Source organism: Microcaecilia unicolor, chromosome 11 (assembly GCF_901765095.1).
Source record: "Microcaecilia unicolor chromosome 11, aMicUni1.1, whole genome shotgun sequence".
In the NCBI taxonomy this organism is placed as follows: Eukaryota; Metazoa; Chordata; class Amphibia; order Gymnophiona; family Siphonopidae; genus Microcaecilia; species Microcaecilia unicolor.
This window is the reverse complement of record NC_044041.1, coordinates 189719560-189734237: the sequence shown is the minus strand read 5'-3', so window position 1 is coordinate 189734237 and position 14678 is coordinate 189719560. Positions and strand designations below refer to the sequence as shown.

Below are 14678 nucleotides of genomic sequence, written 5' to 3'. Positions count from 1 at the left end.
ATAGAGAGATAGTAAAAAAAGCCCCGTTTCTGATGCAAATGAAACGGGGGCTAGCAATGTTTTATTCTGTGTGCATGTGGAGTGTGTGTGTCCTGCCCTCTGGCCTCTCTCCCCTCCCCCCTCTGAGTCCTTCACTGTTACAGAGCCAGCGATTTGATTTCATGCTCTGCTGTTTTCCTTCACTGACTGTGTTACAGAAAGCCCCGTTTCTGATGCAAATGAAACGGGGGGCTAGCAATGTTTTCTTCTGTGTGCATGTGGGAGTGTGTGTGTCCCTGCCCTCTGGCCTCTCCCCTCCCCCCTGAGTCCTTCACTGTTACAGAGCCAGCGATTTGATTTCCTGCTCTGCTGTTTTCCTTCACTGACTGTGTTACAGAGAGGGCGGGGCAGACACTCATAGGGAAACCGGATATCTCGCCCCCTTCACACTACGGCTGGAGGCTTCATAGAACGTTGGTGTTGCCTTTTATATAGAGAGATATTGTACCTGAATTTCAAATAATGCAGTAAGTGTCACTTGGAAGGGTGGGCTAACAGTTCCCAGATTATTATGACATTTTCTATATTGCCGCATGCAGTGTTTCCTCTGCAAGTTCTTACCACAGGAACTGTCACAGGTTGCTTAGCCATTCCTCCATAGGTAACCATCGTCCCTGCAAACCTGTGGGGGAGTACGGAGCATCAAACAGTGATCAGTGCGTCCAAAGCTTCAGACTGAACCAGGCCTTACTTAACGCAATCTGAGAACATATCAGAGAGGCCAATGCTCAAAGCTACCAACAGCATAAACGTTTGGTTAACGCTGGGTGTGAATGCACATTATTGTGCACTGAATGCTCAGAGGGCTTGAGTGTGGGTGTTGAAATGTATTCAGATGGATATTAATGAGGTAAGTAAGTATTCCTAAATTATGGCCTCTAACGCTGAAAAGTTTTCCTAGGTCAGTAGTAGCATTGAAGGTTCTGAGGAAAGGAATTTTTTTTTTCAAGTCAGTTTTGTCTTTTCATAAGCAGAGGCGGCTCCTGCAAGTTTTAGTCAAAATCTTTTGATTATTTATAGAAATAGCAGCACAATATTGCAGACAAGTAAATCAGCAGGGAGTTCGTACCATACCATGCACATAAGCACTGCCACGCTGGGAAAAGACCAAAGGTCCATCAAGCCCAGCACTCTGTCTCCGACAGCGGCCAATCCAGGCCCCAAGAACCTGGCAAAAATCCAAAATTTAATAACTATCAATGGACTTTTCCTTCAGAAATCTGTCCAGACCCCCTTTAAACTCAGCAAGGCCAGCTGCCGTCACTACCTTCTCCGGCAATGAGTTCCAGAGTCTAACTACGGGCTGTGTCCCCTGGTTCTATTATTGTTAGAAAGTGTAAACAAACGCTTAACCAATGGGCTGGGAAATAAATAAGAGATGTGTTGCAATCTGAGGGGAAGGCCTTGTTTCTTATAGCCTCCCACCCTCAGGTATCCAAGCCCTTCAGTGAACATATCCCAGGCAAATAACCCCCTAACCCCTCTCCCTTCCCCCACCCACTAAATCCTGTAATACTCTCAACCTAAAGGAATATAGACTCATTCCCACTATGTCAGTGATCCCGCAAACTAAATATTATAAGTGTAATCTATTCACGATTGAACTCCTTACTCTCTGAGACAAGGACTGGATATATGTGTTCAAATAGCAAGGAAACGATGTCTCCGCTTCCCATATCAAAGTTTGTAGCTGATTTGTCCCTCATTTTGGCAATGGAGTATCTGAATGCACCCACTGTTAGGGTTGCCTTACAAACAAATAAGTTATGGCCCTTACCTCTCATTCCCAAATCTCTCCCACAGTCCAGCACCAAAGAGTTCAGATAACTAATAAGCTCAGCCAAAAATACTGGATTTTAGGATACGTCCAAAAAGCATGAACTAACATGCCTTCATTATCCCCACATGTAGGGAAGTCAACTAACTTGGCTTTAAAAAGCTCTCGCTTGAGAAAATAAGTTCTTTGCAATATTCTATATTGGCACTCCTGAAAATTAGCACTATAAGCCACTGAGGAATTCCTTTGATTAATTTCAAAAATAAGTAAATCCAACTGATGATCCACTTGGTCCCAGGCTTGCTGCAATGATCCATAATCTTTCAAAATACCTAAAGCTTGGTAAGATTTGTGTAGCCAACCTATTGTTATCCATGTCTATATTGAAAAATTCCCCCAGTTTATTAACTATAAGATGGTGAAGATTGTCCCGATCCAACATTCGTATATAGTGCGCCAACTGTAAGTATGCAAACTGATCCCCCAGCCTTCTGGTAGGAACTGTTGAAGGTCTTCAAAGGGTCTTAGTGTGTCAACCTCCCTTAAAAGTTTTCTATGAAGACAATGCCAGCTTACAAAGACCAGGAGCAAAGGCTGCATTGCCTCTAATGGGGAACTGGTTAGTAACTTCTGGACGTCCCCCCATGCTCTCACTAAAGTTCACCAAGACTCTCAGAGTGGCCACTCCAAGTTTTAAAGGCAGACAGGAAGTAACAAACGTGCATGTGTCCGAGCAAAACGAAAAGCACATACTGTTTTCTGTACCTAAATATGAGCTTTGCAAAAATTCCATGGCCTAGAAACACTTGTGAAGCTCGTATTAAGGCACTGATATGTTCTAACACTTCCATTTTTTTGGCTCAGCATGCACACAAGAACTGTGCTTAACACAAAAACCTTTCTGCGCACATATCTGGCAGATTTCTCCCCCCACTAGCCATGATTTCATAGCACATAAAATTTAAATATTTGCTTCAAGCATCACAGTGCTATTTTTTTGTGATGCTGTTGTGTTGTGGGCCTATCTGCATGCAACTTTGAGCATTGGTCCCAGAGTTTGCTTTGTCAGGACATTCATGAATGTTTATCAGCAGTGTTATATAATAACTAAGTTAATGTAACTAGTTACTGTAACTAAGTAAACGTTCTGTCACTTTTACTTGTAAAGAAGTACAAGAAACATTGGTTACTTTTACCAATGCAATTTCACAATTTTTACTACTTACATCCGATGCTTGCATTAAAAAGAAAAGCAAAGCAAGACAAAAAGATGTCCTTGGTAAACCAAATGAAACAGCAAAACAATGAAACAGGATTTTGCTATTGCAAACCTCGTCACACAAGGAAAAATTATGTTCTTACTGATAATTTTCTTTCCTTTAATCATACCAGACCAGTCCAGACGGGTTGTGTCCATCTACCAGCGGAAGGAAACAGAGAAAATAGTGCCAAGTAAACTGCCCCTTAAGGGTATCGTGCAGCCTGGAATGTTCAGTATTTCGAATAGCCAAGCAATAGTGCTCGAAGTCTACAAGAAAACACAGTTAATACCAAACAGGCAAACTTTGGAGCCAATACGCAGAACCTCACTGTTCCTGCTTGGCCAAAGGCAACTGCAACTCCCCTCACAGTAAAATAAGCGGGAGGGAAAGAACTCCATGATCCCAAGTAACAGGAGTCATACAGAACTGGCACAACAACAAGTGGCAGGAGATGAGGTAGGCAGTACTGTAGGACATCCCACCATATTGAAGAGTCGTGGAACAGCCAGGGATATCTAAAGGAAACAACACTCTGAAAGACTTTAGCCAGGGAGGGCATCTGGACTGGTCTGGTATGATTAAAGGAAAGAAAATTATCAGGTAAGAACGTAATTTTTCCTTCCTTGTCATCTATACCAGACCAGTCCAGACAAATGGGATGTAGCAAAGCAGTTTCCCAAAGAGGGGGGGGGGGGGGGGGGGGGGGGGGGGGGGGGGGGGGGGGTGGGGGGGGGGGGGGGGGGGGGGGGGGGGGGGGGGGGGGGGGAAGAATTCAGAAGGTTGAAAAATCAACAAAGCTATACACACAGCAAAAAACTGATCAGCAGAAAAGGATCTGAATATCCAAACCACCAGGCTACCAAAATGGAACAGAGTTAGACGCTAGAAAAGGAACTGAAGCCGTAGGTGTAAAACAAACGTTCTGAGTAAAAGAACAATTACATACCCCTGTCCCGAGAGTAGCAAAAGAAGCAGCAAGAGATACTCCTGCCAAAGGACCCCCCCCCCCCTTGGAAGGAAGGCACCAGTATTCGAGGAACAAGGAGAAGAACTGTCTCTCCTAGATCAGGATCCACTTCTCCGAACACTGGAAGGACAAAAGACTAACTCTCCCAAACCTGCCGGTCTGCCTTGAGTCCAAGATGGTCGGATGAAGCGACCCTACTAGGAGTACACAACCCCAAACAGTGCGCCACACTTCATAAAAGAAAGGAAGCAAGGCCCAGGAACCACCCAGCCCCGTGCCTAGTGAGAGAATCAAATGCCACAGAACAAGAAGAGCCTCCAGTGCCGAGAGAACGAACTGGAGCACTAGTCTCTCCAGGAAAACCATGAAGAAAAGGGCAGCAGCATACCAGGGTACAACCATAGAAAGAGAGTACTCCTCAACCAGCTCGCTCTGGACTTAGGGATGAAAGAACAGAGCCAAGAGAACAAAAGGAGATAAAAAGAAAGAGAGTCGAGAGCCACACTGTGGGGAAAAGACCCTCAAGGTCCAAGCAGCCACAAAAGAAGCAGAGATAAATTCAAACTCCAGCAATGGAGAAGCTTCTCGCCAGCCACCAAAAGGCTACGGCAAGAAAAGGTGCCACAGGCATGGTAGCTAACAGGAGACAAGACAGCGTTGTCTAGCAATCTAAACTGCGGTATGCCACAATGCCGAGAAGTTACTGTATCCAGAAAAGAGCTGGGGTTGACCGACAAGATGAAACAGTGCCCAACAGGCAAAGGTGAAAATACGCTCCACAGAGACTGAACTGTGCTCAAGGGACAGAAACAAAGCTGTGCTCATCAGACAGAGTAGGATCTGTGCTCAACGAAAACAAACGGATTTGCACTCAAAGCACACAAACTGAGCCACACACCACGGGCAGAGAAAGAGTTGCACACCTCTGGCAAAGACAGAAATGCACTGAACGTTTACACCACAAGGTTGGTGGGGTGGTTGGTGCTCACCATTTACACTCATAAACATGTTACATGTACCCCCTGGGATGGGCACAAGGTTCAATCAGCAATACTCTTTTTGAGACCCTTGCGCATGGCATGGAGGTGGAGAAAGAAACAAAGAGAAGTCCGAATGCCTCACCTTTCATGACTATGGTAGGTCTGAAGGATTTCCAGGTATGGGCAGGTCGGGTTTTTCAGAAGTGGGCAATACAAGGCTGTAGTAACATAGGACATTTGTCACTTCAGGGAGCGGAGGAGCAGTTTATGACCTTCTCCCAAGTGCGGGACAGATGCAGGTTCCGAACGCACATATGCTACAATACATGCAAATCAGACACTATTGGCAACAACAGCAGGGGATGCATGGGGATCAATGGAAATCGGGTCCGCTTGACAAGGTGTTGAGGGAGTTGCCTCGAGAGGGCAATAAGCTGTCAACCTGGTATAAAATACTAAAAATGTCCATCCCGGAAGGGAGGCTGTTTGGGTACATGGATAAGTGGAATAGGGAGCTGGGCACGCATTACTCCCAAGTACATATTAGGTCATTTTATAGGACTTTATATGACATGGTAAAATCTGCAGAGTGGCAAGACACTCAGTATAAACTGATTCATAGAGCATATATCACCAGAACGCAGGGAAAACTGATGCACCTATGAGAATGACACCTGCCAGAAATGTCACACAGGGACGGGTACATATGTACATACATTTCTAGAGTGTCCAAAATTGACCCTGTGGATCAAGGTATTTGACATAGTAAATACAGTCTTGCACCAGGAGGTGGAGTGGACTACCCTGCTTTGTTGTTGGGAGATCAAGCGGGACTGATCAAGCAGGGCTTAACATTCCCTGAAAGAAGATTCCTGTATATGTCAGTGCTGGCAGTCAAAAACGTTATACTGCAGTCCTGGATACTTGAGGAATCGGCCCCATACTCCAGCTGGGTGACAAAAATTTCTGAATTGGCAAGGTTCGAGGGTAGAGGACAGGAGAGGTCAGCAAACCTTTATACCAAACAGTACGAAAATTTGTGGCACAGACTCCTAGAGGTGTTGGGATCATCGGAAAGCATTTCATCATCAGAGTGAGGAGGAGGGGGGAGGGTTGCTAGTAGGATTGTCTGTATGGGGGTGTGTAAGGTGGATTTGGTTGCATGAGAGATGGGGTAAAGTGGCCATGGAAGGGGGTGAATGCAAGAGGATGTTTTTTTTTACATATTAAAAAATTTGTCAATGTGATGGTAGCTGCATTTGAGATATTTGTATGGAGGAGGTTTAATAGACCATGATAGTATGCTTTGGAATGGTTTCTCCTTTGATGTACTGCATGGAACACTGTACGGTATTGTATTTTGGTAACGATGTAATCCATTGACTTTAATAAACAGAAAAAAAAAAAAAGAAATGCACTGAACAAGTAGAGAAGAAGCTAAGAGCTAAGAGAAAGAGGATAAGCAGTGCCCTACTGAAAGAGCTGGATGTTATAGGTACCTGCAGAACTGAAGCTGCAGTAGCGATGGAACTGTCTATAAAACGCAGACAAGGAGCTGCGCTCCGGATGCCAGCAAGGAGCAGCACTCCACACGCCGACAAGGAGCTATGCTTCCTATGCAGACATGAAGCTGTGTAGCACCTGCAGTCAGAGCTGTGCTCCACATACCACCCTAAAACTTTGCCCAATTTGCAGAGAAGAATTGTGCTAAATACACAGAGATGGAACTACACTCAACAGGTGGAGGAGCTGTGCTCTGCATGCAAACAGGGAGCTGCATTCCACACGCAAAGAGAGAGAGAGCTGCATGCCACACACGGACAAGGAGCGTTCCACAGGCAGACAGAGCCGTGTTCTACACGCAGACACAGGACTGTGCCCCACACTGAGACCTGCAGAGAAAAAACTACACTCAAAATGTGACAGTGGAGCTGCGTTCAAGATGCAGAGATGAAAGGTTGCAGAATAAGCAGCGAAGGAACTTCACACAACATGCCATGATAGAGCTGTCCTCAACATAACGATGGAGCTAAAGCCAACCTGGAACTGTGCCCAACATACGATGGAGCCGTGCTAAACATGGAATGGTGGAACTGCATGGAATGATGGCGCTGCGCTCGACATGCGGCGATGGAGCTGTGCCCAACAAGCAAAATGCATAGATGGAGCCCCGGGGAACAGCCAGAAAGAAGGTGCTGCCAGGAGGCCAACAGGAAAGGATCACAACTTGTGGAAACAGACTGGCGCTGCACTCCCCTGGCCCAGAGGGACTAAAGCTACAAGAAGAGAAAGCCCCGTGCCCCAAGAGACACTCTCGGCCCCCAAGTGGTCTCTGAGCCACAATGACTGCCCTCCTAGGCAACCGATATGTAGCAGCAGTCAACGTATAGAAAGAACCCCCGCCAAGAGGGAGGTAAGCATCACAGTTCTGGAATCCTCAGACTATAGGACGCAAAATGCAGCCATAAGGCAGTGAGAAGAAGCAACTCTTGCCAGGCAGGAACAAAGAGGAAGCTGGCCAATAACACCAAACTAAGGAAAAACCAGCTAAGGGAGAGTCAAACTCCACACCTAGAACAGAGCCACTTCCCTGCAGAAAAGTAGAGAAAAGCGCAGAGCTAAGAGGCAATAATCCAGATGCACGGCAAAAGATCTGCTCAGCAGGAAAGAACTGCACCCCTTACCGAAAAAGGAAGGAGTGCCAAATGTGCCAGGAGAGAGGCGCCTGAAACTAGAAAAGGCAAAATCCGCCTGTGTCAGGCTAAACCTCCCGCCCAAAAGCAAAGGAAGCAAGGAAGAGCTGTGGCAAACTAATCCTAAAAAGGCACATTCCCATAAAGAGACAATGAACTGAGTCCAAGCAAAAGATTGGCAAGAATGTCGCTCCCGAGGGTACTCAGAAGAGGGATTTGAGCTAGCAGTTGCACACCAAGGACAACTTGGACCCCTGCCAGAAGGAAAGTATCCTCCAGACAAACCAGAGCAGACAGGAGGGATCCAAGGGGAGAGAACCAGAACCTCCCTAAGGAAGGGAGGAAAAACTGCTGCCAAAACAAGAATCAAATAGCAGGGGTGTCTCAAGCAAGTTGCCTGAAGCAGCAGAGACTGGGCGATCTGAAAAGAACTGACCAACAGCCACGTAAGGCTGACAGGAATTAAAAAATAGCCCTGGACTAAAAAGACCGAGCCTGCAGCCAAACGGAGCCAGCGAGAGACTTCTCCCACTTTGGAAATGGCAGACTAAGACCTCCGAACCACAGAAGTTCCAGCAACAGGGCCGCCCTCTGAACCAGCCGCCGTCTAGGACCATGAAGAGGAGGAAAACAACTGAGTTTCGTGATCTAAACACGAGCTGTGCCCCACAAAAAAAATCAAAGCAACTGGTACGAGCTCGGAAGGGTCCAAGATCAGAATCGGACGCTGGCTAGCGAAATTCAAAGAAACTCCACAAGCAGCCCCCTAGAATACATTGCCAAAGGCGTGAAAATAAATCAGGTAACAGGCAAGAGAAGAAGGAAAAACAAAGTTTTTTTTGTTTTTTTTAACAACCTTCTTCACTAGTGACAGAAATAAATAAAGGCTTACCTCAGAAGCAGAAATTCAGGTATACCTACCACCACAGTTGGGCAGAGTTTATCTTGTTGGGCAGACTGGGGACCGTACAGGTCTTTCTCTGCCGTCATACTATGTTACTATGTAAGAACCCCCACAGAGGAGACAAGTTACTCCATGCCACAATCAACCATCACCCTGCTATAAAGACAGCCAGGGGAGGGGAGGGAACCAGGGTCACTGGATATCACCCTAGCTGGCAGATGAGGAACTCAGGACCACTGAGTATCATCTAAAACTAGCCCCAAAATGGCTACCAGGACACCCCTGGCTCCACTGTCACCAGAAGAATCTGGGACAGGAGCTACCAGCCAGCAATCCAGAGCAGCTGCACAATCCATCCGCTAGGAGACAGAGAAAATACTGAACATTCCAGGCTGCACGATACCCTTAAGGGGCGGTTTACTTGGAACTATTTTCTCTGTCTCCTTCCGCTGGTAGATGGACACAACCCATTAGTCTGGACTGGTCTGGTATAGATGACAAGGAAAGAGTGGATCATCTCATCTTAAATTTTGCTGTTCATTGATTACAGCCTAAGAGAACAGTGGAGTTGCCTGGGTTTCTTGGTTACTGGTCTCCAGTCACAGAACAGTGATGAGTTGGGTCACTTTGAAGTGGAGATGAATATGAAGCTGGTAGAAATTCTTGGTAAACAGACATACGTCCCTATTGCAAGATTAATGGTCATCCCATGGAAAATTTTACATGGGGTTACTGTCCACCGGATTGATAGAGTCTTTAGAGAGGAAGTCTGCTTGTCTGGCCTTAAGACTGAAGGGTTTCCCCACACATTTGATGTTCTTGCACCAGTTCTCAAAGATATTCAAACTGAGTTTGCCATCAGATGAAAAATTGTTAGAACAACAACAGACAATGAGTCCAACTTTGTAAAAGCCTTCTTTGTAATTGGACAGCACGATGATGATGTTAGACAGCACTACTAATGCAGATGACAGTACAGTGATACCTCGGTTTTCGTCGATAATCCGTCCGAAAACAATCGGCGAAATCCGAAACCAACGAAAACCAAGGCAATGAGATTTGAAACTGAAAAACGCAAAATAAACACATTACACCAAATACTGTATACGCAGTAATCGCTTACATGTAATTGTAGTATTAGCACTGAGCAGGAAAACGCGTGGATCGCCCTTGTTTTCGCAAATTAGCAGCGAGGTCACGTGGGCACGCCGACGAAATCCGAGGCAACCGACGAAAACCGAGACAATTTTCCGGGGAAAATAAAAACTGACAAAAACCGAAACCGGCGATAACCGAAGTCAACGAAAACCGAGGTATTACTGTATACTTTACTATAAGGAAGTCAGGTGTTTCATAGGTTCCCTTGACACCTGCAGACCCAGTCAGAAGACAATCAGTAGTATTGCAGCCCAGTGGCGTTCCTAGGGGGGCTGACACCCGGGGCGGATCGCCGATGTGCCCCGCCCCCCCGGTGCAGCGCAACGCCCCCTCCCCCAGCGAAAGAACCCCCCGAGTGCACGCCGCGGGGGGGGGGGGGTGCCGCGCGCCTTTTGGCTCTTTGTTTTCATGCTCCCTCTGCCCCGGAACAGGAAGTAACCTGTTCCGGGGCAGAGGGAGCATGAAAACGAAGAGCCAAAAGGCGTGCACCGGTGCGGACTGCCCCCACTGCCCCCCTCTTGGTACGCTACTGTTGCAGCCTGGCCTGATTTGAAGGAACTTTCTAATCAGACTGAACAATCTATTTTCTCCTAGTGCAGTTGTTCACCACCCTTTTACCAGTGCTGGATTAATGACGCACAAGCGCACTTGCATGAGCGACAAGTCATTTTCAAAATGTACTTTTACTAAAAGCAAACTGGATTGAATTGCAGAGCAATAAAGTTATTGGGATAAAAACGTTAACAACAGTAGCATCCATTGTAGTTGCAGTACTTTTACTTTTTAACAAAAAGTATTATATATATTCTATTTTTTTTTAACATTTGTACCCCGTGCTTTCCCACTCATGACAGGCTCAATGCGGCTTACATGGGGCAATGGAGGGTTAAGTGACTTGCCCAGAGTCACAAGGAGCTGCCTGTGCCTGAAGTGGGAATCGAACTCAGTTCCTCAGGACCAAAGTCCACCACCCTAACCACTAGGCCACTCCTCCACTGTTGCTACTATTTGAGATTCTACATGGAATGTTGCTAGTGGAATAGCAACATTCCATGTAGAAGTCGGCCCTTGCAGATCACCAATGTGGCCTGCGCAGCCTTCTACATGGAATGTTGCTAGTGTAATAGCAACATTCCATGTAGAATCTCCAATAGTAGCAACATTCCATGTAGAATCTCCAATAGTATCTATTTTATTTTTGTTACATTTGTACCCTGCGCTTTCCCACTCATGGCAGGCTCAATGCGGCTTACATGGGGCAATGGAGGGTTAAGTGACTTGCCCAGAGTCACAAGGAGCTGCCTGTGCCTGAAGTGGGAATCGAACTCAGTTCCTCAGTTCCCCAGGACCAAAGTCCAACACCCTAACCACAGCCCACTCCTCCACTCTTAGGCAATAACCTAAGTAAATATAATACGTTCTTCACTTAAGTATTCAAATATACATTTAATTTTACATAACTACTTTGAAGAACACAGCGTATCAGCTTCCATTTACATCTTGTCAAACACTGGGCAAGGGCTCTTAAAAGCAGAGATAAGATGAGCAAACAAGCAGAAGGTTAAATTTTTAACCTGACTAGGTTTAGAAACCTTCAGCAACCTGACACAATCAATGGTACTAAGCCACGTAGACTACTGTAATGGAATTTATGCGGGATGCAAATAGCAAACCTTAAAGAAACTTCAAACCACTCAAAACACGGCAGCTAGGCTTATATTTGGAAAAACGTGATTTGAAAGCGCAAAACCGCTCCATGAAAAGCTACACTGGCTCCCAATCAAAGAACGCAATCAAAGAACGCATTGCTTTCAAAATCTGCACCCTGGTCCACAAAATCATCTACGGCGAAGCCCCGGGATACATGACAGATTTGATCGACTTACCAACCAGAAACACATCTGATTCAATACAAACATATCTAAATCTGCAGTACCCAAGCTGCAAAGGACTCAAATACAAATCAACTTACGCGTCCAGTTTTTCCTACATATGCACAACTGTGGAACACATTACCTAAAGCCTTGAAAACGACATACAACCACCTAAACTTCCGGAAATCACTAAAAACTAATCTGTTTAAAAAGGCATACCCTACCGATCCAACTTAAATCACAGATCCCGGCAACACAACAAAACCAAATTATGTGACGGACATAACACAACTCTACAGTTGAACGACTCCCAAATGTGGCTGTGCCACATGAACTTTATCTTACCATAACATAACATAACTCTGTATTTGTTCACACTGGAGTCTGCAAACACCTCTCCGGTGTAAGCCACATTGAGCCTGCAATTAGGTGGGAAAATGGGATACAAATGTAACAAATAGCAAAATAACAAATAACATCGCCAGCAATCCAGATAATATAAATGTCTGAAGCAAATGACAACTATATTTATTTAAATTTTAAAAAGCCCTCCAAGGTAATCCTTATGAAGCAGATAAATACTGCAACCTTGTTATCTTGTCATTTAAAATACCGAAGAGATGATCTCTTAGAGATCACTTTTCAATCACACTGGAATGTATTTGATCTATTAGCAACTAGTTTCCAATGCGTTCTGAAAACACAAGTTATGAGCAGACAAATATTTAAGGCAGCAGTAAAATGTGTCTGTATCTTTTTTAATATGGCAAGTTTTCATGACATTTTCAGGACAGGGGAAAAAGAAAGCAAAAATACTTACTCCAGATGCCGCAGTATTTCTGTACTGCTTTTCCCTCCAACACAGTTAAGTGCTAAGCGAGGTCGGGGGACTCTCTAAGATGAGGACAAAAAGTCAATAATGATTTAACCAGGCAAGACAGGCTCCTGTCCTCTTTATCACGCAGATCGGCCCTAGAACAGATATTCAGCAGCCCTTAACCGGACAGTGCCACTGAATTCCGCAGGTTCGACTTAAAAGAGGCCCAGTTTAGATTTGGCGTTGAATTATTTACCTTCCCAAATCCGAGCCTGGTCTAAGGGCTAGATTTACTAGCTTGTGTTAATACATTAAACATCTGAGATCGGGTAGGTGTCCCTGAGCGGTCTAAGGGTTAAATTTACTACACAGCGAGGGGCTATAAGAAACAAGGCTCCTCACGAGGCAGTATATGAAAAGTCCGTGGCCTCTGGTTATTTGGTTTCATTTGTTTGATTGTTAACAATGTTGGTGTATACTGGGGGGAACCTAATACATAGATATTAGTGGGAAAGGGGGGGAGGGGGGAGGTTGGAGGGGAGAAGGGGAGAAAAGGAGGGGGTATATTGAGAAAATGGATGGCAGAAATAATCAAACAGTATCCAGTGAATGTATATCTTTCTGTTTGTACATATATAGAATTGGAGATGTATATCAATGTCATCAATAAAAATATTGAAACATAAAACTATGTTAATTTTGCGCTCAACATTCATTATTAATAACTAGGTCCCGCTGACAATGGGGTTTCTGTTAAATAACGCACATTAATAAATCTAGCCCTATGTCTGTACCTGAGACAGCAGAGGGCGAGGTGACTTGCCCAAGGTCATAAGGCATCTTAGGAAAAAAAGCAGCAATTTGAGTTTGTTACTGTAAAAGAAGCCTAGAATATGACGACCGATAAATTACAAGGTCCATCTAATCTGTCCACGTAGAGCATTGACCATGTCACTGTTCCTAATCTGCAATGCATTTGAGAGTTGCTGTGCTAGCAGTATACCTGAGAGGTACCTTAAATAAATCCTTCATCTCTGGCTTTCTCAGCATCTCTTCTGTGAGCACATGATCTGCACCCAGAGCCTTCAGCCTGCCCACAAGGTCCTGTAAATCGGGTCTGGATGGGGAAAGAAAGCAGTGGGTGGAGGGGAGAGAATTAATGAAATCATCTTCTAAGTGCTAAACTCTCATCCTGCCTGCAGTTGAAGTTTTCTGCACTTTGCATTTTAGTTTTGTTCCCAAATTTCATAAACCACCTTTCAATAAAAGCAACAAAGCTCAGAACAAAAGAATATCCATCCTGGATCATACCAATGGTCCATCTAGCCCAGTATCCTGCTTCCAACAGTAGCCAATCCAGGTCACAAGTACCTGACAGAAATTCAAATAGTAGCAACATTCCATGATACCAACCCCAGGGCAAGCAGTGGCTTCCCCCATGTCCATCTCAATAACAGACTATGGACTTTCCCTCCAGCAACTTGTCCAAACCTTTTCTAAACCCAGATATGTTAACCACCGTTACCACATTTTCTGGCAGCAAGTTCCAGAGCTTAACTATTCTTTGCACGAAAAAATATTTCCTATTTGTTTTTTTACATTTGTACCCCGCGCTTTCCCACTCATGGCAGGCTCAATGCGGCTTACATGGGGCAATGGAGGGTTAAGTGACTTGCCCAGAGTCACAAGCAGCTGCCTGTGCCTGAAGTGGGCATCGAACTCAGTTCCTCAGTTCCCCAGGACCAAAGTCCACCACCCTAACCACTAGGCCACTCCTCCACTGTTGCTACTATTTGAGATTCTACATGGAACATTCCATGTAGAAGTCGGCCCTTGCAGATCACCAATGTGGCCGCGCAGGCTTCTGCTTCTGTGAGTCTGACGTCCTGCACGTACGTGCAGGACGTCAGACTCACAGAAACAGAAGCCTGCGCAGCCTTCTACATGGAATGTTGCTAGTGGAATAGCAACATTCCAGGTAGAATCTCCAATAGTAGCAACATTCCATGTAGAATCTCCAATAGTATCTATTTTATTTTTGTTACATTTGTACCCTGCGCTTTCTCACTCATGGCAGGCTCAATGCGGCTTACATGGGGCAATGGAGGGTTAAGTGACTTGCCCAGAGTCACAAGGAGCTGCCTGTGCCTGAAGTGGGAATTGAACCCAGTTCCTCAGTTCCCCAGGACCAAAGTCCACCACCCTAA

The 14678-nt window shown here is 45.3% G+C and overlaps 1 protein-coding gene across 1 annotated transcript in view; it reads right to left on the bottom strand.

The window, feature by feature from the left end:
• The window catches only part of LOC115481016 (enoyl-[acyl-carrier-protein] reductase, mitochondrial-like), a 61533-nt gene that overhangs the window by 33518 nt on the left and 13337 nt on the right, over nt 1–14678 (bottom strand). Inside the window, 3 exon segments of the mRNA XM_030220001.1 lie at nt 601–661; nt 12475–12548; nt 13486–13588. Of these exon segments, the coding sequence (XP_030075861.1) occupies nt 601–661; nt 12475–12548; nt 13486–13588 (238 nt within the window).